Source organism: Macrotis lagotis, chromosome 4 (assembly GCF_037893015.1).
Source record: "Macrotis lagotis isolate mMagLag1 chromosome 4, bilby.v1.9.chrom.fasta, whole genome shotgun sequence".
In the NCBI taxonomy this organism is placed as follows: Eukaryota; Metazoa; Chordata; class Mammalia; order Peramelemorphia; family Peramelidae; genus Macrotis; species Macrotis lagotis.
In genome coordinates, this window is record NC_133661.1 from 99,353,745 (window position 1) to 99,376,629 (window position 22,885).

General features: G+C 36.0%; 1 protein-coding gene across 28 annotated transcripts in view; it reads left to right on the forward strand.

Annotated features, from left to right (window-relative positions):
* ABLIM1 (actin binding LIM protein 1) overlaps positions 1–22,885 on the forward strand; it is a 420,518-nt gene that overhangs the window by 259,175 nt on the left and 138,458 nt on the right. For all 28 annotated transcript variants that reach the window (XM_074233606.1, XM_074233602.1, XM_074233619.1 and 25 more), the window contains 2 exons: positions 14,755–14,938; positions 21,379–21,488. In XM_074233606.1, coding sequence (XP_074089707.1) covers positions 14,755–14,938; positions 21,379–21,488 — 294 coding nt within the window. The remainder of the gene's footprint in view (positions 1–14,754; positions 14,939–21,378; positions 21,489–22,885) is intronic.

Here is a 22,885-nt window from a genome sequence, read left to right on the forward strand (position 1 = left end):
TAAGATCAATGTATGAGTACTCCGAGTGAGGGACTCTTATCTTCATCAGTTTTAAGCAATGAACGAAAAAGGACTACAGGAACTCAGACTATATCTGGTATGTTGTATGATCTAGAGATTCTGAAGGAAAATAATAGACTTTTAAGTGTATGTTAATAAGTGATTTCTAAGTGAGGCCTGCTTTAAAGGGGCTACTCTGTCATTTTGTCATTGGAAGGAAGTAATCTATTTAGGGGCTATTCTCTGAGTCAGAAATGCATGTAATAGCAGCATTCCTTATCATAGGATTAGGAATAAAAACTAGAATAGACTCTAGAAACGGTGTCTACTACATGCTTGAGATACAAAGTTTGTCTTGTTGTTCAGTTATTTCAGTCATGTCCAGCTCTTTGTGGTCCCATTTAGGAGGTTCTTGGAGCTATTTGCCGTTTTTTCAGCTCATTTTACAAATGAGGAAACTGAGGCAAAAAGGGTAAAATGGCTTGTCCAGGGTCACACAACTAATAAGTAACAGAGGCTGGATTTGAATTTGGGTCTTTCTGACTCCAGATCCATCATTCTGTCCACCACCTCCCTTAAAGGAGCTTACTTACATTCATTTGCTGAGGGGAAATTCTAGATAGATCAATATTAAATACATACAAATTATCTACAAAAGTATTCCAGAGGCACACCCAAGGAAGAAGCTACCTTCCTTCCTACTGCTACAAAACAACAGCATACAGGCTTATTTAAGGGAGAAGGAGCATGATTATGATAAGTATTCTTAAGGATTGGGAGAAATGGAATCACTTGGGTAATTTCCTTGAGTTTTAAAGGAAAACAAAACTTCTGAGGCAAGAAAGAAGAGAAAGTATCTTCCTGACCTAGAGGACTGCCAACAATTATGAGAGCAAAAGTTGGGAAAGGGAATATTGCATTTGAGGAATAACTGGTTATTGAAACACTGCAGGAAATTATATGAAGGAATTATGTAAACATAGGTAGAAGCTAAGTTGGAAGACTTGAAATTATACAAAGTATAAATGGAATCCACATAATTGACAACTTTGATACAGCTCATCAATTTTACCTTGCTAATTTGGATTTAGTGATACTAGTTTGAACAAAGGATGTCCTGAAGTTTTGAAATGCATTATACATGAGGAAAAAGTGTTTGCTAATCAAAAAAAAAGTATCCATTTACATACTAATAGAATTTCAGAGTTGGAAGAGACCTTAGAGGTCATCTTGTTTAATTTACATCTAATTTTGTAATTCTTTCTTTGGTATTGCTGATAGCCATACTCTTTTAAAAAATATGTTCTGTAACAGGAAGCTGAATATCTAAAAATCCATGTTTAAACAATTATAGAAAGTTCCCTAATTAAATCTAAATTTCCCTCATAATTTTCACTTATCCCAAACTCTGCCCCCAGGATTACACAAAACAAAACTATATTCTCTTTCCCATGAATGCCTTTATCTGAATTTAGCTTTCAAATCAGATCTTCACTTAATATTCTCTTTGGATTCAACAGCTCCAGTTTTTCTAGCAATTTATCATTTGAAGTGTTATCTTAGTCTATTTCTGGATCATGAGATGGAAATACCATCACTTCCTATCTAACTATAGTTATTGGTTTCATATAAATATTAGCAGAATATTTTAAAAAAAGAATATAAGGAAACAGCTTCTTCTCCTTCACCACCTTGCTTGGGTCCTAATCTAATCTTTTGTAATCTAATAACTGTGTATTAGGTGTAGCTAAAATTCAAGGCACTGTCATGGTCTAGTTCTGGGAAATGAAGCAGCTCACTTAACCAAAAATCCAGGAAATCAGTTCTTCCCAGACTTTAGATCAATTTGTAGTAGCCCAATTCAAGGTAAGATCTAATTCTGTTTTGTTTTTTTATAAAGTTGTCAAAGGGAACTAGAGCCTTTAAAAAGATTTTTTTCTAATTAACAAAAAAATCTCTCCTTTCCACCTCTCCCTACCCATTAGGGAAATAGAAAAGGAAAACCCATGTGACAAATAAAATAAAATAAAATAAAATAAAATAAAATAAAATAAAATAAAAATAGGCAAAAGTCAAGTAATACTAATTCCCATATTGGTTATGACCAAAAAAGTGTTTCATTCTGCAACTTTGAGTCCATCAAAACTTCCTTTGTCAGTAAGTAGCTAGCATGCTTCAGCTTTGCTTCTCTGAAATTTTGATTGGTCAGAATTCTTACTTACGTAAAAATCATCTTTTTTAAAATTATCTTTATAATGTTTTTGTCATTGTATATATTGTGATTTTTCTAAACTTTTCATCAGTTCACATGTCTTAGCCATCTTTTTCATTGTTTTTTATTTTATTTTATTCATTTTTATTTTTTGTAAGGCAATGGGGTTAAATGGCTTGCCCAAGGCCACACAGCTAGGTAATTAGAAAGTGTCTGAGACAGGATTTGAACTCAGGTACTCCTGACTCCAGGACTGGTGCTCTATCCACTGCACTACCTAGCCACTCCTCATTTTTTTAAAGCACAACTGAATTTCATTACATATATATATATATATATATATATATATATATATATATATATATAAAATTCCTCAATTCATGAGTAGACTACTTGGTTACTACAAAAATAGGTGCTAAAATATATATTTTATATATGGGTCCTTTTCCTTTTTATTTAATTTCTGGCACTTAACACCAAAGTAGTAAGAATGTCTTATTAGTTTGATTGCTTTTTACCATTGTATCGATCTAGCATAATAAGATATCTTTGTATAATGACAACTTAATATAATAAAGGCATCTTTGAATATACCAATCAGACAAGGCAAGGAAAAATGAAGAATTGATCAAATTCTTTTGGTGTTCAGGCTATATTCATACATATTTTTATTATTTAAAAATTTATTCATTCATTTTTTAGAGGCAATCAGGATTAAATGACTTGCCCAGGGTCACACAGTAAGTGTGATCTGAGGCTGAATTTGAACTCAAGTCCTCCTGACTCCAGGGCCAGTGCTTTATTCACTATACCATTTAACTGCTTCTTTTTTTCAGATTTTTATATTTTTTTCATCATCATTAATTACTTTTAGTGGTTTTTATGCCATGGATTTTTTATCTGCATGTAAGGATCAAATGAGATAATGTTTGTAAAGTGTTTAATTATATGCCTGACCCATGATAGGTACTTAAATGCTTATTCCCTTCCCTTCTCTACCTAGTTCCTTTTTTCCCCTTTGGTGGAATATCTTTCAGACCTCCTCATCAACAGTTTGCCCATCTCTGAATGGATTGTGCCAGCAATTAATGCATTAACTAGAAATCATCATCTCAGAAGATTTTCAAATAGTCTTAATGTCTCTTCTGAACTATTGTTTTATATGGCCAACTGCTTGCTGGACATCTTCACTTGGCTATTTTAGCATCTCAAACTCAATATGCACAAAGTATGCGTTATTGTTTTCCCCCATCTGCTCATCAAATAGAAACATGAAATTCATCACTGACAGTAGTTTGTTAGTTGCTGACATTTGTTCAGGTACTTAAAAGTTGCACCGTTACACTCTTCAAGGCTTTAATAATTCAGATTTTCAGGGGTTCAAATTGTCCTTCCTTTTAAGAACCATTACGATTGTAAATGGCCAGTGCTTTGTAAATTTATGCAAAGTACTGATCAGGATTTAATCAACATTAAATCCCTTTCTCATTACTTAGCTATTAGAAAGTATTGTCAGAGATATCTGGTGTTCACTCTTGCCTTTACGGAGGGATGGAAATTCAGCCATTGACCAAGAACTATCAAGTTTTGGGGGGCAACTTGATGGTGCAAGTGGATAGAGCACTAACCCTGAAGTCAGGAAGACCTGAGCTCAAATCCAACCTCAGAACTTAATAACTCCTAGCTGGGTGACCTTTGGCAAGTCACTTAATCCCATTGCCTTGCAAAAACAACAACCAAAAAAAAAACCCCACAAAACATACCTATTAGGACCCATATTCAGGAACAAGTTTCACTGAAATTTTTTTTAAGAATATTAAATGTCTTTCTAAAGTCATACCAAAAATATATCAGTGTCTATAGATAGATAGATAGATAGATAGATATAGATATAGATATATATATTAGGGTATATGAAGGATAAAGTAATAAAGTCCTGTTCCTTGTAAGAATAAAGATCAGGAAAAAATAGCCACAAGAGCTCCAAGTTCAGACTAGGTCTAAGAAAGAGAGTTTTTTGGATTACTTCCAACTCATCAGTGATAATGTGAATCTTCTTCCTTCTTTTCTGAATAGTATTCATAAAGATGGAGATGAGGGGTACTTTGGAGCTGCAATTTCAAACAAAAACATAGTCAAATCTGGAGTCAGTTTTCACTAGGAGAGGTTCCTCCTCACAATCTGACTGGGCTCCCAGGCTTTCTTCATCCTCCCCCCAAAATAGACAAGAATCAACACATTTCCTTCTGGGAAATCCTTTTTCCAGGAACACAGAGAGGACTTCCTGCACCCAAAAAGGAAAATTCTAAATAAGCTACTCCATCTCACACAACTCAATAATAAATGGCTATATGCAATAAATTACACTTTGTCAGGGAATACCTCTCTTTCTAGGTGCTGGGAAAGGTTCTACATATCACTTTTTAACTATATAATAAGGTTGTAACTTTCTTTTCTCTTTTTTTTCCTTTCAACTCTACTGTAGAAATGTCTATTAGACCCATATATATATAGATAGATAGATAGATAGATAGATAGATAGATAGATATAGATATATATATATATATATAGATATGTAAGTTTATATCCATATATATATATAAACCCATCAGTTCTTTCTCTGAATACAGATAACAGCATCTTGGTGGTGCAGTGGATAGTTGGTACTGACTTTGGAATCTGGAGGATGGGAGTTCAAAAATCCATCCTCAGACACTTGATACTCACTAGTTGTGTGACCTTGGGCAAGTCATATAACCATGATTGCCTCACAACCAGGGCCACCTCCAGTCATCCTGATTCATATCTGGCCACTGGATCCAAATTGCTCTGGAGGAGAAAGTGAGGCTGATGACTTAGCACAGTCCCCGTCACTCAAATCCAATTCACTTACATATCATTGGCATTACCTCCCTGATGTCGAGAATGAAGGACAACAATGTGCTATTTACTTATCTCTTCCATTAAATTGTGAGTCACTTAAGCACAGGATATATTTTTGCTATTTGTATTCCATATTCCTTATACCTGTTAAGTTTTTTTTAGATTTTTTTTTTCAAGGCAATGGGGTTAAGTGATTTGCCCAAGGCCACACAGCTAGGTAATTAAATGTCTGAGGTCGTATTTGAACCCAGGTACTCCTGACTCCAAGGCCGTTGCTCTATTCACTATGCCACCTAGCCGCCCCGATACCTGTTAAGTTTTTAATAAATGCTTTTTGAGTGGCATAGATGCTATCAGCAGAGCTTAAGTCCAGATATCTCAAGATGATTTCTGCTGTGACCTGAGAAGGCAAGGTCGTGCCCCAAGGTTTAATCCTACTGCCCACAGGCAGGAATTAAAAAAAAAAAAAGTTCTCTGTTATCCCAGAACACACACCTTAAGGTCCCTAAGACTTTAGGGAGTCCAACCCCTCCCCCAAGGGGAAACCCCAGAAAGTTAAATCAGAGTACAGATGAGAACATATAGGAATGACCATCCAAGACTATGGTACATACTGGACTGCCCTAAGGCTTCTAAACCCTATCTTACTTTGTTACATAAATAATCCATTTCAATGGTAGTAGATACAGGCTTTGACTCCTCCTGTCTAAGAATCCCAATTTAAAGATCATTAGCTTCATAAAACACTATAATATTCTCTTATATGGACTTCCTTTCAATGAATCACTATTAGCAAAAAAAGTATTATTGGAAGGCAAGTAACTGCTGAACTGCCATTTTACCTGCACAGTGACTTCCTACCTCAAACCATTCATTATCTGTTCCATCTCTTTGTTACTCTTAATATTATTCTAAATGTAAAGTATGGCCCATCCCCTACCTGCTACACCCCACACCTGTCTTTCACAGATGAGTCAGAGCTTGGAGGTGCGCCTATAACTAATTAGCCAGGCCTAGAGACTTGGGCTGCCTCCTGCAGTGTGGGTTCCATCAGATTATCTGGTGGACTTTTGCTGCTGTAGCATCAAACACAATGTCCCAGTAGCTCCTGCCTTACAGGGTTTTTTGGTTTTGTTTTTTCCCCCTTTTAGCCACTAAAATGAACAAATAGAGCCCCAGGTAATTTTTTTTTCCTATGAGCATTCCAGGTGTATAATTTTTGAGAGAGTAAGAACTTGCTCCACCAAAATAGGAGCAGTTGGCCAGAAGAGATCTGCTGCACCCATATTTTGCTAATTGCTCTTCTAGGTTTTCTAGGGAGAAAGCATCAGTTGATCCCATCCCCAGTACCATCCCAGTCCATCCCTGGTTTATGTTTACACCTCTTTCTGCCTCTCTCTCTTTACAAACTCTGTCTCTTTTTAGTTTCAGGACTTTGAAAAAGAAATCAGCAGGCATTTGTTCCTTATACATTATGTTCTAAGAACTGTTAAGTTCTCCAGTCTTTAGGCAGTGGGATCTGGTCATCCTCATTATTATTATTATTTACTCTGCCAGTGGCCATAATCCATATCTTACCTATAGATTAACATAGGATTATGGAATGCTTATTTTATTACCTGTGTTTAATATTTAACCAGAGATTCTAGGATGGCGTAATGAAAAATGTGGAAAAAAGAAAGATTACTTACACACACACACACACACACACACACACACAAATAAATATAAACAAGAGAAGGAAATAATTTTTAATAATCCATAGAGCAGTCAACAAAATATTAAGAGAAAAAACAATGAAGACTGCTGATTCTATTAAAAGTTACTGTAGAACAATTGAATTGGCTAAATAATTTGAATATTGGAGAAGATAAAATAAACTATGAAAGATTACTGTTCTCAGGTAGATAACTGTGTGACCTATTGCCTTAAAAAAAAAAAAAGAATCTAAAGGGGACAAATAGCCAACCACATTCTGATCACCTAGTTTGGTAGTCTGATTGTGAGATGAATGAATAAGCCCCAGAACTCAACAAGAATTGACAACCATAAAAAAAAAATCAAGAAATCAAATAAAAGAATATTTTATTTTAAAAATATAATCATTTTAGGTGTTTTATTCAGTTTAAAAAATCCAAAATTGTAAAATCTAATCAAAATATGAAAAGTTTTTTAAAAAAGTTTTCCAGTGTACCATACCTTTTATAAAGGAATATGCCAAATAAAATCTCAGTGTTGGATGGCAATTTCACAGTTATGAGTACAATAATAATGGTAATAATAATAATAATGTCCATGCCGCTGTTATAAGATTATATCATATTCAAATAAGCTTTATGTTAATATGAATGGAAGAATTACTTTTATATTTTAAAGCCCAAAGAATTAGGGAGTAGGAAATAATAAATATCAAAGATTTCTAAACTGTTTAGAGTTCAATCTTAACCTTCCATGTATCCTTATTAGTACCTTCTGCTGAAAACAGTTCCCAACTATGATGACACCAGATGTGTGAATAAAGGATGCAATACTTATTTTCCCATAAAGATAATGTGCCATGGATTTTTGGAGGTAACCAAATTGTTTAGAGAAGAGAGGGGGAAAAAGCATCACCAATAGAAATCTGTTTCCTAGTATTGGGTTGTGAAAGCAAAGCAAATTTAATTACAACTGTCTATATCATCAATGAATAAAAAAAATTAAAATCCTACCAAATTTTAGACAGAAAAAGTCTTAATGAAATAATTAAATAAGACATGTTCACAGTACTATGTTATCATGAAGAAAGGAGGTATCCTATTTCAACAAAATTATTAAGCAACAATATGCAAGGTACTGAGAATAAAAAAAATAATGCTGAAATGCAAAAACATGACTAAAGCTCTACTGGGGTTTGAAGAGTTAATACAAAATAGACCATAAGATCACAGTTTTAGAACTGAAAATAAGGGTGTGCTCATAAATATTTAACAATTTTCTTTCTAAAAAAGTTATACTATGAAACAAACACTTTTAAATTTATTCTGCATTGTTAACATATTCTCCATCATTTTCTTAAGTCTAGATAATTAATAAATTAGATTTGCAATGTTTGCAGATTTCCAAGACATAAATGCTCACATTGAACATTTAACAAATAGTTCTCTGATTGGAGCTGGCTCTAGAATACCGCTAGGTAGAAGAAGGTACCTCTTAGACCTTCTAGTTCATCTTCTTCATTTTTCACATGAGGAGACAGGGGACAGAAAAGTAATAAAAGCTTTGGGCTTATTCATTCATCTCACAATCAGACTACCAAACTAGGTTATCAGAATATGGTTACCTATTTGTCCCCTTTAGATTCTTGTTTTTTAAGGCAATGGGGTTAAGTGACCTGCTCGAGGTCACACAATTAAGTATCTGAGACTATATTTGAACTCTTGTCTTCCTGACTCCAGTGCCAATGATCTATCCACTGCACTAACTGCCTCTTCCCCTTTAGGTTCTTAAGTGCATGGGAATGTTATTTGTGAGCTCCCACTGTAGTGCTTATCCCATTGAATATCAGTTGGTATCAATTAGTCAATCAGACTTCATTAGTTTATAGGATAAGTATTTGCTTAGATGATATAATAAGAATAGTTCATATAAATACTCTTCAAAATTAAAGTCATACTCTCCCACAAATATATACAGTCCTGGCAAAAATTGGCTCACCTTAGAGATCACAATGAGTAACACAGCTTCTGGTTGCTATAAATCCTTTTCTCTCCTTTATGGGGTCCTCATCTAATTCCCCTTGAGTTAGCTATTTGGTCCAGTGAATAGAGTGCTGAATCTGGAGTCAGGAAGACCCAAATTCATATTTGACCTCAGATACTTACAAACTGTGTGACCTTGTGAAAGTCACTTAATCTCTGTTTCCGCAATTGTAAAATGGGGATAATAACAGCACCTACCTTGAAATATTGTAGTGAGGATGAAATGAGTTAATTAATTTTGTAAAATTAATATGTCTGATATGTAGTTGGGCAGCTAGATGGTGCAGTGAATAGAGAGCACCATCCCTGGAGTCAGGAGGACACTTGATATTAGCCGTGTGATCTTGAGCAAGTTACTTAACCTTGATTACCTTGAATTCAGGGCCATCTCCAGTCATTCTGCTTCATATCTGACCACTGGATCCTAATGGCTCCAGAGAGGAAAATGAGGCTGGTGACTTAGCACAGTACCCCCCACTTGATTCATGGACTTGTCATAGCATCACCTCCCTAATGTCAAGGTCTTCTTCGAGAATGAAGGACAAGCATCATCACCATCAGTAGACACTATAGAAATGCTATTTCCCTTTCTTTGCCTTCCCTGTAAGTGTGGAGTTGCTTTTTGCTAGGCTAATTGGAAAATCATGAAACTATCTTTCCTCAATATGTTTAGTTTTTCCTTACCTTTAGATTCTGATGCTATCAACCCCTGCTGCTATGAGTCCCAAAGCCTGGCATGTTTCTTACTTTGTAAAGCCAGGTACAGTGTTGTGATACTATTAGAATGCCCTTGGAAAGTTCAAAATCTTTTTGACTTGTCAAAGTTCACAAAATTAATTTTTGTTTGGGGGTGGGGGAGAGTGGGGAGTAGGACATAAAGGTTCTCCTTCCCCTAAGCAATTGCTTCCCAGAGACTTGGCTGGATTGCTTATTCCTCTGGGTTGGTCTGCCATTTGATTACTCAGGTTCAGCCTGACTTGCTATTTTATCCATATTCCATGGGGCATAACTCAATCTCCTCAACCAATCCAAATAAGCTTACTATAGTGCAATATTTAATCTGATCTGATGATTTTAATCTGATCTAATGATTTAATTCCTTCCAAACTGATGAGGAATTTTGATTGATTCAGTAGGGATATTGTTACCTGATAAACATAGTTAGGTTGAGTGATTTACTAAATCAACCCTCATCCTTCCACTAGGTCACACAGTAAATGGTTTTTTTTTTAGGTTTTTGCAAGGCAAATGGGGTTAAGTGGCTTGCCCAAGGCCACACAGCTAGGTAATTATTAAGTGTCTGAGACCGGATTTGAACCCAGGTACTCCTGACTCCAGGGCCGGTGCTTTATCCACTATGCCACCTAGCCACCCTGGCAGTAAATGTTAAAGTGAAATTTAAACCTAGGTCTTCTTATTCCAAAGTCAGAGTTGTTTCCTCTGAACCAATTTGACTAGAGTTATGACAATTCCTCCAGCATATATAGTGCAGCCAATACAAGTAATAACAACTTATCTATACAGGTTTCAAAGAAGAGGTAAACACTGAGCTGAGTGTTGAATGATGGCAATGATTTTAAAATGTTGAGGTGAGGAAGGACTTCAATGCAGATATATAAGATGACCTGGGCAAATATACTGCTGTGGAATTGAAAAGGCTGATTTTGTAGAACTGATGGGCTACTTAAATGAAATGTAGAGTATGAGAAGGAGAAAAATATGAAATAAGACTGGATAGCTAAAAGGTGGAGCCTGATTAGGCAATATTTGAAAAGCAAATCAGAGAAGTTTATAGTTGATCACAAAATCATTAGGGAGCTACAGAAGGTTTTTGAGCAAATGACTGATAAAGACAGACCTGTGTCTTGGGAAGATTCCTTTGGAAGCTGTGGAGAGGATGGATTAGGAATAGGGAGACAAGTTAGAGAGAAAAGTAAGGGGTTATTATAATAGTCTAGGTGATAGGTGATGAGTTTTTAACATGGTAAGGGAGGAGTGGAGCTTTTCTTTTTTCTATGTATAAATATAGAACCATTAGAACATGAAATATAGAGTTTATATTATGAGTCCCAAAGCCTGGAATGTTTCTTACTTTGTAAAGCCAGGTACAGTGTTGAGCACTGGGAATTCAAAGAAAGGTGCAAACCATCCCTTTCCTCCAGGAGGTTACATTTGGGGATGGGGTAGGAGAGGCAGGTGAGGTTAAGTGACTTGCCCAAGGTCAAATAGCTAGTAAGTGTTTACAGCTGGATTTGAACTCAGGTCCTCCTGACTCCAGGGCTGGTGTGCTATCCACTACACCACTTAGCTGCCCAGAGGTAACGCTGAAATGGAAGAGAAAACAAAATACCTATGGGATAAATTAAAAATAACCTTAGAGGTAAAGACCCTAACAGCCTTGGAAAATGAAGAAATTGAGCTGAGTCTTGAAGAAAGTCAAGGATCCTGAGAGGCAGAAATAAGGAGAGTATTTCAGACCTTGGGGCTAGCCATGTAAAGGTTTGGAGATGAGAGATGGAACAACCATGGTCAACTGGAATGGCATAATTGTAAAATGTATAGAAGGATGCATAGAAGACTGGAAAGGTTGGAAGGAACCATATTGTGAAGACTTTTAAATGCTAGATGAAGGGCTTTCTATTTGATCCTAGAAGAAATATGAAAACACTGGAAATTATTGGTCTGGGAGGGATGATATAGTCAGAGCTGTATTTTAGGAAAATTTCTTCAGCAACTGAGTAAAGGATAGATCAGAATGGGAAAAGAGACCAAGAAGGCTGATACACGAGCTTAGATAAGAGATGGTAAGGACCTAAACTAGGGTGTTGGTGGAGTGAGTGGAGAGAAGGGGGTGTATAGGAGAGATAATATGGAGTTCAACTGATCGAATATTTGAGGTGGTGATTATGATTTCAAAGTAGAAGATTATACTGAGCCAAGCATATTTAATAATAAATAATAGGGAAGGGTGGGACTGAAAAGGAAGGGAGATTGAGGAGTAGACTGTTATAGTGGAAGGGAAAGAAAGAGTTACATTATCTATTTTTGAAACCCCCATTCTCTTAGGTAAGGTAATCAGTTTTCTTTTCTCAGATGATGTCAGTTCTGACCTTTGAGGTATTTCATTTGATCCAGTCTGTCCTTGAGTTACTTTAGCTGAGATTTCAGAAAAGCTGCTTCCAGTTTTGCTGTGTTTTCAAAGAAAGAATGGCGGTAAACTTGTTCTTCAAATCATCAATTGAATTTAGTATAAAAAGTAACTCCCAATTCAGAGAAGCCTCCAGCTGAGGATGTGAGTGTCATGTTTATTAAGAAAATCCTATATTCAATACTTATCTGGATTCATTAATCATTTGGGCAAACATATATTCAAAGAATGTGGCAAAATACCAAAGAACTCCTAGGGAAAAGCAATCTGGTGATTAGGAAAAAACCTGCCACCTCTATCAGATATCACCTACAATTTCTTGCCAGTACTGTGAAAAAGCAACATAGATTCTCTGCCCAAAGCCCCTGATTTGCAGAATATTTTTGACTGTGAAACTGAAAAGGGCAAAACCTCTGATATTCTTGTTTTCCTAAAGAATATTGATAGGCTTCCTCCCCTCAGCAGAGCAGTGGCAGATGTTTTGTTTTAAAAGAGGATTCTAGGGGCAGCTAAGGTGGAGCAGTGGATAGAGCACTGGCCCTGGAGTCAGGAGTACCTGAGTTCAAATTCGATCTCAGACCCAGCTGTGTGGCCTTGGGCAAGCCACTTAACTCCACTGCCTTGCAAAAAGAAAAAAAGAGGATTCTAAAGTAAGGGGTATATGTATAGTCATCAGAAAGTGGTAGTAATGTAAACTGTGATAGTATAGTAATGTGAAATAGAAAGTGATAATAATGTAAAGGTGAAAATATGTCAATACTTGTTTGTTGTTGAAAAAGGATATTTGCAGGGAAGGAACCTTCATTTTGGTGGCAGATTTGCCTTCTTTAATCTTAAACAAACTTGTCGTTATCTGTTATTCACAAACAGATTGGCCATGTGAATACATTTGGCTCCCCTGGTCTGCTCATTAACATGGTTCCTTGGAATGCAGAATTTCTGAGCCATAGAAGAGCAACTTAAATTCAAACCTAATGTCTGTCGTGATTTGTTGTGTGATAAGTACATTCTTATATTAAGAGAAAGGACTTGGTATCAGGGAACTGGGGTTGGACTGGGAATCTGGAGGCAAGGTTGAAATCCTGGTTCTGACTCTTAGATAAAAAGTAGATGAATCATTTATTAAGTATATACTTTGTACCTCTATCCTGAGGACTGGTGTTATAAATATAAACAAGCAAGATGTAGTCTCTGCCCTCAAGGAGATTACAAATGGGGGGGAAGACAATACATCAGTGGTGGAGATGGTCTTTAAGCCAAAGCTCTGCTATCAGGATCCAGAGTGGTTTGAGAGATGGCCTCCAATTTTTCTGCAGGAAAGTAGGTAGAAATGATTCTCTGGGTGGAACCAGTATGGCATAAAGATGACTAAGGAAGGCCTGGATCCAAGAGAGATAAGGCTAAGACTTTGCCTATCAAATCCCAAGGAGCTTCCAAGGGTAGAGTCCAATTTTCCAGTGGGAAGGAGATGAATTTGATGCACTGGGTGGAAATAGCTTGACATAGAGATTACTGCCTTAGACCTGCATAAAAGAAAGATAAGGCTAAGACTACCCTTTCAGAATCCAGGGAGGCTCTAAGAGCAATTTGCAAAGGGGAGAAAGTAGAAATAGTGGCCAGGGTGAAGGATTTTTACTACTTTTTAATCATAAACTAGTCTCTTAAAGTCTCAGAGCTTCAGTTTCCTTATTTGTAAAATAAGAATTATAATTCTTACCTCCCAGAGTAAGTTGTGATAAAAACACTATGTAATCCTTGAAGCAGTAGGTGATATGAAATTATTTTTTGTTGTTTTTTCAAGGCAATAGAGTTAAGTGGCTTGCCCAAGGTCACACAGCTAGTAATTATTAAATATTTGAGGTGAGATTTGAACTCAGGTCCTCCTGACTCCAGAGCCGGTACTCTATCCACTGTGCCACCTAGCTACCCCTGCAAAATTACTTTTATTAAGGTACTTCCCCTCCTCTTAGTCCTCTAGCCTAATCATAAAATGTTGGACCTCGAACAAATTCTAAAGAACATCAAAAACCACTTTGCCTTTTTATAGATGAGGAAATTGAATCCTAGAATCCTGTGTTCAAGGACACATTGCTAATTAATGCCCAGAGTCAGGACTAGAACTCAAGTCTCCCAACTCTCAAATCTGGTGTGAGTTCTTTCCACACAACTATAATTGTTTGTATCTCTCCTTGCAACAGCAAATGATGAGATGTTCTGACATTTTTCATTAATATGGGAAAGTATTTCAAGCATGTGAGGAAATTTGAGATTTTAGGCTGCCATGAAATATCTTGTTTTGGTGTCTAGGGAAACTGGCTAATTGCCTCAGGAATATTGGCCACAGTCAAGCAGTTGTATGGGCAAGTAGCAGGCATGTTTCCTGAAACATTTCTTCCTATTGTCCTAATTTGATTTCCTTTTATCCTATGCTCTCTTCTCATCAAAGACTCTTCCAATTACATTTGTAATTAAGACAGACTTCAGAGGAGTCTGAGGTATGGTCAATGACATTTACTTGTTTGAGACTCTCCATGTTCCCCCCAAAAAAGAAGAAAGGAAGGAGAGGAGAGAGAGAGAGAGAGAGAGTAAGAGAGGGAGGGGGGAGAGAGGGGAGGGAGAGGGTAATCTAAATAATTCTTTGAACTAATCTCACATTCCTACCTCCCCTCTGACCCCCCAAATCTGAAGTCAGTCTGATATGAAGACACATTTTTTTTTCCACTGAGTGAATTTCCCTAACCAAGCCATGAACATGCTTGTATCTCTCCAGTATGTGGCTGTGACCTGGCTCAAGGAGGCTTCTTCATAAAGAACGGAGAATACCTCTGCACCCTGGATTACCAGCGAATGTATGGAACGCGCTGTAATGGCTGTGGGGAATTTGTGGAGGGAGAGGTGGTGACAGCTCTGGGAAAGACCTATCACCCTAACTGCTTTGCCTGTACCATTTGCAAGTAAGTAGAATTTCAAGTCTACAGCAGGAAAAAATAACTGCAATGTGGTACAAACATATCACTGGACAGATTTTCTTGTTAATAACATTCTTCCATGGCCCCCTCCTTGACTTCCCTCTTTCTCATCCCCCCAATAGTTGTCATTTCTACCCCCTTTCCTTCCTCCTCTCTCTCTCCTTCCCTCCCTCATCTCTTTTTCCTCTCTCCTTCTTCCCCTCTCCTTTTCCATCTTTCCCTTTCCTTTCTTTCTCTCCCTCTCTCCCCTTTTCTTTCCTTCTTCCTATCCCTTTCCCTCTCCCTCTTCATCTCTCCTAATCTCTTCCTTTCCTTCTCTCACTTCCCCTTTCCCTTTTCTTCTCTCCCCCTTTTATTTTCCCTCTCCTCCCTTTCTTTGTCTCCCCTTTTCCTTCTCCCTCTCCCCTTCTTTTCCTCTCCCTCTCTGATTCAATTTTTTTAAAAGATTAAGCCATTTTGAATATAAAGTGGCTTTTGTGTGGAGAAATTATTTTGAATTATTACTTTGAATTATTTTGTTTATAGGATGTAGATTAAGACCCTGTGATTTTTTAGCCCATATCCTAACAAGAAAATTGGTTGACAGGTGCAATTTGTTTTCTTCTTGGGTTCTAAGTTAGCCATTACCAGTCTCTGTAAAGTTGAGACACATTTCCTGTTTGATCTATTTTATCACATAGGTCTCAAAAGCAATCAGTGCTATACATTTTTGATCATTGAATTACATTTTGCTTTCTGTAGATTCTATTTAGGGATTTCCTTATACCCAGCCAAACAATTATAGGAACCTTGAGTTATTACAAAAGCAAAGTTCAGTCCTTGTTCCTTGAGCACTGACTTGAGAACAAAGAGGGGTGAATTTGAATCCCAATCATTATGAATTATGTGACCTTGGAAAAAGTCATTTGACATCTGTATCATAGACTCATAAATGTCAAGTTTGTAGGGATCTTCAAGGTCTTAGTCCTACCCCACAATCAATCAATCAATCAACAATCATTTATTATGTGTCTATCCTGTGTCAAACGCTGTCCTAGGTGCTTAGGATAAGACAGGACATGATAGGAACTGGAGTTTCAATTTTGGGCTTTGGGGTGGGGGTGAGGAGGGTGAAGGTGCACCTGGGAAAAAGACAGAGTTCCTAAATGAGGGAATGCCCTCCACCATTGTAGATTGATACTTCTCTGCAATGACAATGACAATGACAATGAGGAATATCTCTAGGAAGTACACATTTCCCTATTTTATACCTCTGTCATGGTCAATTATAGTGATGTAAAAAAAAAAATCAAAAGACACTAATAACAGGCTGCCTAGAGTACTGAAGAGACTTCCCTAGGGCCACTTGGGCAGTGTTTTTCAAAGAGAGAAATGTGATTTTAAGTTTTCCGCAAAGGCAAGAGAAAACAAGTTTTTTTCTCTTCCAGAGCAAGAGAGAACAAGTTTATTCTCTCTTCAGTGTAGCAACTCTTTAAATTTCTGAAGATGGTCATTTCTAAAGTTTTCTTCCTTCAAGTTCAATATCTCCAATTCAATTTCCACTTACATACATAGACCTTTTCCTTTCATCACCATCCTTCATTTGTTAGTATGTGATATTTCCAAAATTAAATATAACAGTATTCTGTGCTGCGAATATGAAGACAAAAACTAAACAAGCACCTACCTTCAGCCCTTATTTTCTAATTCTTTCCCTTAATAGATGAGGAAACTGAGGGTAAAAAAGTGACCTATCTAAGGCCACACAATATGTAACACTGGATTCTTCATGTCCTCTGACTCCAAACTCAACATTCTTTCCTTTCAAATACATGTCCTCTGACTGACCCATAGTTTACTTTTCCTATACTTCAGTGACTTTTTGATCTCATGAAGATTGGTTTTTATCTTTATGAATATGGATTACCCCAATTCATGCCTTTTCGTCTTGTATGACTCTTATCCAAGTTCTCCTATAGATCCTTCTTTATTTAGAAGCTACCTAAAGTGCTGAAGCTTTCTTCTTGGTTTTTTTCACATTCTATAACCACAAGTGCAGAACTCAATCTCTTTTTGTGTCAATCTTATCATGTGATCAGTCCATCCCCTTTTTATCTATTGATCTTATTTAGGGGGAACTGAGTATAAATCAGAGTGGATTAATAGCCAGCCTTGATAGCAGAAAAAATTATGATCAACTCCTGATTCTGGTACATGCTAGCTTTGTGACTATACATACTGTGCTCTTTGCATCAAACCCCAGAACGGTAAACAGCCTCCTAGAAAAGATATACATCCACTTAGAAGAATTTGGCCTTGCCATCCACACAGAGTAAACTAATTAGATAAAGACTATCTCTTGCCCAGACAGTTCAGTTTATAGAGTTTATCCATTAGTAGGGTATATCTGAGATAAACAGTAGAAATGAAAATGTAGGATTTAAAATTTAAGTGGAAGTATATTAGATTACTCCCTGTCAAAGGGAGGAGGGAGAAAAAGGAAGGAGGAAGAAAAATGTGGATCTCAAAACCTGACAAAAAAATGATTGCTGAAAACTCTCTGTATATTATTGGAAAAATAGTTAATTTTTAAAAGTTGACATAAAAAAGGCAAAGAAAATAATAATAATAAAAAAGAATAAAATAAACAGAAATTGGACAGCAAATTGGATTGCCTTCAAGAAATTATGAATCATTGTTAAAGACTTCATACTTTCCTCAAATGATACCAGTATTCTATTTATGGTGTTATATGATTATGAAAAAAGGAATACAAGGTTTCCAAAGATTTTAAAATCCATTTGAAATTATAATATATACATTGTGAACAGGCTGCAAGATGCACATAAGAATGAACCACAAAGAGGAAGAGGAGAAAAAATGTCATTAAGAAAATGTATGATAGATAATGAGTTGGACACATTGCAAGAGGGATGCCCAATATTTAAACCAAGTCCTACACTAGTATCATCTGGATATCAGGAGAAAGTGAGGAAATCCTCCCCATTGTAACAGATTTATAGGAGGATATAGACTAGAGTCACATAAGATGGGTAAGTATGGCTAGCTTGTACTCTATTGGTGAAGGGGCCATACAAGTCAATAAGATCTCTTTGAATCTAAGTTATCCTCCATGACAATGAGGAATATCTCTAGGAAGTACACATTTCCCTATTTTATACCTCTGTCATGGTCAATTATAGTGATGTAAAAAAAATCAAAAGACACTAATAAAAACTGATTTTTTTGAAAAGTTACTATATATATATATATATACACACACACACACACACACATGCACACACACATGCACACACACACACACACACACACGTTTAGTTTGGTGAATCCATGAAAAATTCTTCACAGAATTTCTTTACTTTTTCATCATCTGCAACAGATATTGACATAACCCACAGTTATTTACATGGTGATCTTTTGCTTATATTTACTATAAACATTATAGAATAAAATAGTCATTTGCCCAATGAAATAATGTTTCTTGTTGAATTGAGATCACATAAAACTAATTCTTCCAAATCTCTTGTTAATCTCTATTTTTAAAAAAAATCATGACCCCTCCTATTTAATTTAAACTTCTTTTTTACTTTCTGGGTTTGTTTGTAATTTAATATGTCAATGTTTATATATAGTTCAGTTCTTCCAAAGATATAGTCATTTAGAGTTCCAGTTGCTGAAGTGTTTATTGATCTAAAACTTCTGAAATTCTTTTTTTTTTTTAGGTTTTTGCAAAGCAAATGGGGTTAAGTGGCTTGCCCAAGGCCACACAGCTAGGTAATTACTAAGTGTCTGAGGCCTGATTTGAACTCAGGTACTCCTGACTCCAGGGCCGGTCCTCTATCCACTGCTCTACCTAGCTGCCCCTAAAATTTGTAAAATTTTTAGCACTTTCTTCCTCCTCAATAAAATTCCAGCACTGCCAAGCCATAAGTACACACAGGTTGCACAGAACAAAAGGATTTTTCAAATAAAATGACTATTTCTTAGGTTGTCATAAACAAAGATTTCCTTACCTTACAGTCTATCTGTTAGTAATAAACTTTTCCTGACTTTACTAGGCTGGTCCTTGGACAGTATGATACTATAACCATACTTGAAGCCTTTGCAGCTTAATAGAACCTCCCAAAGCACATGTTGTTCTACCATAGCTTCCAGAATACATAGTCACCTCCAAATGAAGATCAAGTATCAAAATAGGACTTTGTGAATTTAGTTTCAATATCTAAAAAATGATTGGATCAGACAAGATGACCTCTGATATTTCTATTAGAATTTAAGCTCCTTGCATTCCCAGCAACTCACTCATAGTAGAGGCCTATTAAATATTTTTAAATGATGGATTAATTCTAGCCCTATTATCTTGTTGTTTTAGGAGAGATGGAGACTAAAATTCCATTTTTGTTAAATGAATAAAGAGAATTCTCTTCATCTTAAGAACTTAAGAACTAAATTCCATTTACCTTTTATTGATTTGTCACTTTGTAAATATAACAAAGGAATGTTTATAAAGGTTTTTGAACCTAAAAAAATTAGATTTGAATGGGGAAGGAATATATTGAATCTATATTCTTCATTTATAGTTAGGTATAACCTGAAAGGAATAGGGTGAGATATTAAAGAGAATGATCCTTGGTGTGGCTAGGTGGCGCAGTGGATAAAGCACCGGCCTTGGAGTCAGGAGTACCTGGGTTCAAATCTGACCTCAGACACTTAATAATTACCTAGCTGTGTGCCCTTGGGCAAGCCACTTAACCCCATTTGCCTTGCAAAAAAAAAAAAAGAGAGAGAGAGAATGATCCTTTCGTTCCTAGGTGTTCTCCCTTAAGGTCCCACTAGAGATTCATTCCAGACAAGATTGATTCTATATTTGTCTAATACAAGGATTGGACAGAGTAGGGCTTTGACTTATCTTTTTTTTTTTTTTTTTTAGGATTTTGCAAGGCAAATGGGGTTAAGTGGCTTGCCCAAGGCCACACAGCTAGGTAATTATTCAGTGTCTGAGACCAGATTTGAACCCAGGTACTCCTGACTCCAAGGCCGGTGCTTTATCCACTACGCCACCTAGCCGCCCACACTACGCCACCTAGCCACCCTTCACTTATCTTTATGTCTATTCTGTTTTGATGAACTAACCGAAAAAATTTGTCTATGTCATGGGCTATGTTTCATTTGACAGTTGCCTTGAAATTTTCTTCAATGAACATATATATACTAGTAGGCAAGAATAAGAGTAATTTTGCTACTCTTGGTTTGCTACCCCTTGGTTTTTTAAGGTTAATTACCAATAATAATATCAAACAATTATATTATTTGGACAGGGGTTGAACCCAGAAGCAACTGAAAGGTAAAGCATGTTTATAAAAGTAAATACTCAATGACTTCTGGCTATTCTGTGGTTTAATTGCAGTTTGCCCTAAGACTTGTCCTGATAATGTTTGTCTTATTGGTTTTAGAACTATTTGCATAATGGGTGTAGAATCACACAGAGAATGATATTGCCTTTAGAAATTCATCTTAATGAATTCTGTGATGAATTGGCCAAATGCAATCTAAAATAATCTGGCATAGAAAATATATGTGAAATATTTGTTTAACAGCAATTAAAAATAACATGTAGGCTGCTACTGAATTGGGGATTAGGAGAGACAAGGAGTAATATACATCAGACAGCTGGCATGAGATTGAAAGTTTATAAAATGAATTGCAACTTTTGAATATTTGATAATAATGAAATTTCAGTGACACCCTTCTACACATTTATCTTTCTGAGTAAAGCTAATTTATGATAAATATCATCTATTACTATGATAAATATCATCTATTATTAGTGAGTATGATTTTTTTTTATGGTCCTGGATCTCCATTATTCAGCAAATAATTTCCTAGGTACCATGAGAATTTTTCTTAAATGCTATCTGGCATCAACTCCGGCTTCAATGAAAGAGTTTTCTAATCTTTAATTTTCTAATGATGTCCCAGTTACCTGAAGTAGTTAATGCCTAAATTTCTAGCATCTCTCTTAGGGAGAGGCTGTAAGTATTTGGCAAGAATTCATGGTATTCAAAATTCCTTATTCTTGAAAGATCTGTCTGCTGAAAATTTCCTGTCATTTACTATTCAGAAACACATTGAGATATATCTCCTGAGATATGAAATTGAAGTAAAATTTTCTCTATTTTACTTTTAGATGATCCTTTTTTGAAATGAAAGCATTAGCTTCTATGACCCCTTTTCTCTCCTTCATGAGGTGCATTTAGTAATTGGATTTGTTCCAGTTGGCTGGTTTGATCAAGACTACATTTCAGACATTTTGGCTGGTGTTCCTCTAAGATATTATTTTGCCCTAGAGGGCAGCAAACTGAAGGAGTAAGAGAAAAGACTTGAATCATTGGAATAACCTTGACTACAATATCTTTCTGTTCTAGACGCCCGTTTCCACCTGGAGACCGAGTTACCTTCAATGGAAGGGACTGCCTTTGTCAACTCTGTGCCCAGCCAATGTCTTCCAGTCATAAAGAGGTCTCAAGCTCCAGCAGTGAGTATCCTCTGAGTTCTGCTTAGCCTTGTTCTCCATGAATGCATATATTTTTTCCACAAAGTTGGCTTATAATTTTGTTATTGAAAGGATATTGATACAGGTCTCATTAGCTATAAAGAAATTAGTAGTTAATTTATTTTTAAGAAACTATGTTTTGGTAATAAACAAAATTATTCTACCTTCCTAGTTGTAAAATGTATGACTTGCTGAAGGCTTTTTGGGTTGTAATAAAATCTCTCCTGTAAAAAATATTTATTTTCAGAGAAACAAATTAAGGATGAGATAGACATCAAACTGACCTGTTAGAGCATGAAGGTGAGAAAATTACTAAAGTCCTCCTTAGAAAAATGCAACAGTTTTGGATTTTTGAGGTTTGGATATGAAACTGCTGGAAGTAACCACAAAGAAAACAGGAGTTATTTCCATAGCAGCTAATATGCAAACTTGGAAAATTTGGAAATTATGTTCAACCTATTCAGTTTTCACTGAGCAGAAGAGTTTTTATTTGTTGCCCATAGAAAGACCATTTCTTGAATCTTTGATGTTCAAACATTAACCAGTTTCATCTAAGTGAAAGAAAGGGTTTACTGTCTTTTCCTTCTCTTTGATAAAATTTGCAGGGATGAGTTGGTCCCTTGCAGGTGGTTTATTTCTATATACTTAATTACAAACATGGAATTTATAACCAAGTCTTGCCTCTCCTCATTCACGATTATCATGTGTAGAACTAGAAAATAAAATGGAAACTGACTATTCTTTCCAATCTCTTGCAAAACTTCATGTAAATAATTTCACCCCTATAAGCCTCAGTTTAAAAGTATGTGATAAGCTGCTTTGGTGACAAAGGAATTTTCTGTGGTTTTGATTAATAGACAAAGTGATTTCCAGTTCTCATATTGGATTGTTTGAAATATTTTGTTACTTGTTAAAAATTAAAAGGGCTTAATCCAAGCAACATTTGCAAACTATTTTCCCCCATGAAGGACTTGGAAAATGGCAGAGGAAAGTGAGGATATAAGAACAATTTGTTCCTCAAACCTTTGGTGAATGTATGTACTAAACATGATACTGTTAACTGCAAAACATATAAATATGATTAAAATGGGGATTCCTGATTTGAAAGAGCTTATGGTTTCAAGGAGAAAATAAGACATCTATACAAATAAGAAGAGAAGGTAGTTAAATAGTTTGAGATTTAAAGGGAAAGTTATTCAAAACAATTTGTTTGACCCTTAGGAATTAACTCCTAAATCAAATTTATTTTATCCAAGTGTTCATTTTACAATGAAAGTATTTTAGAAACAGTACTATTGACTAACAGAGGCCTGTATTGATCAGCTTGTATCTAAGCAGACCATAGCCCTAGGCTAATAGGTAGCAGTTCCATCTTAGTC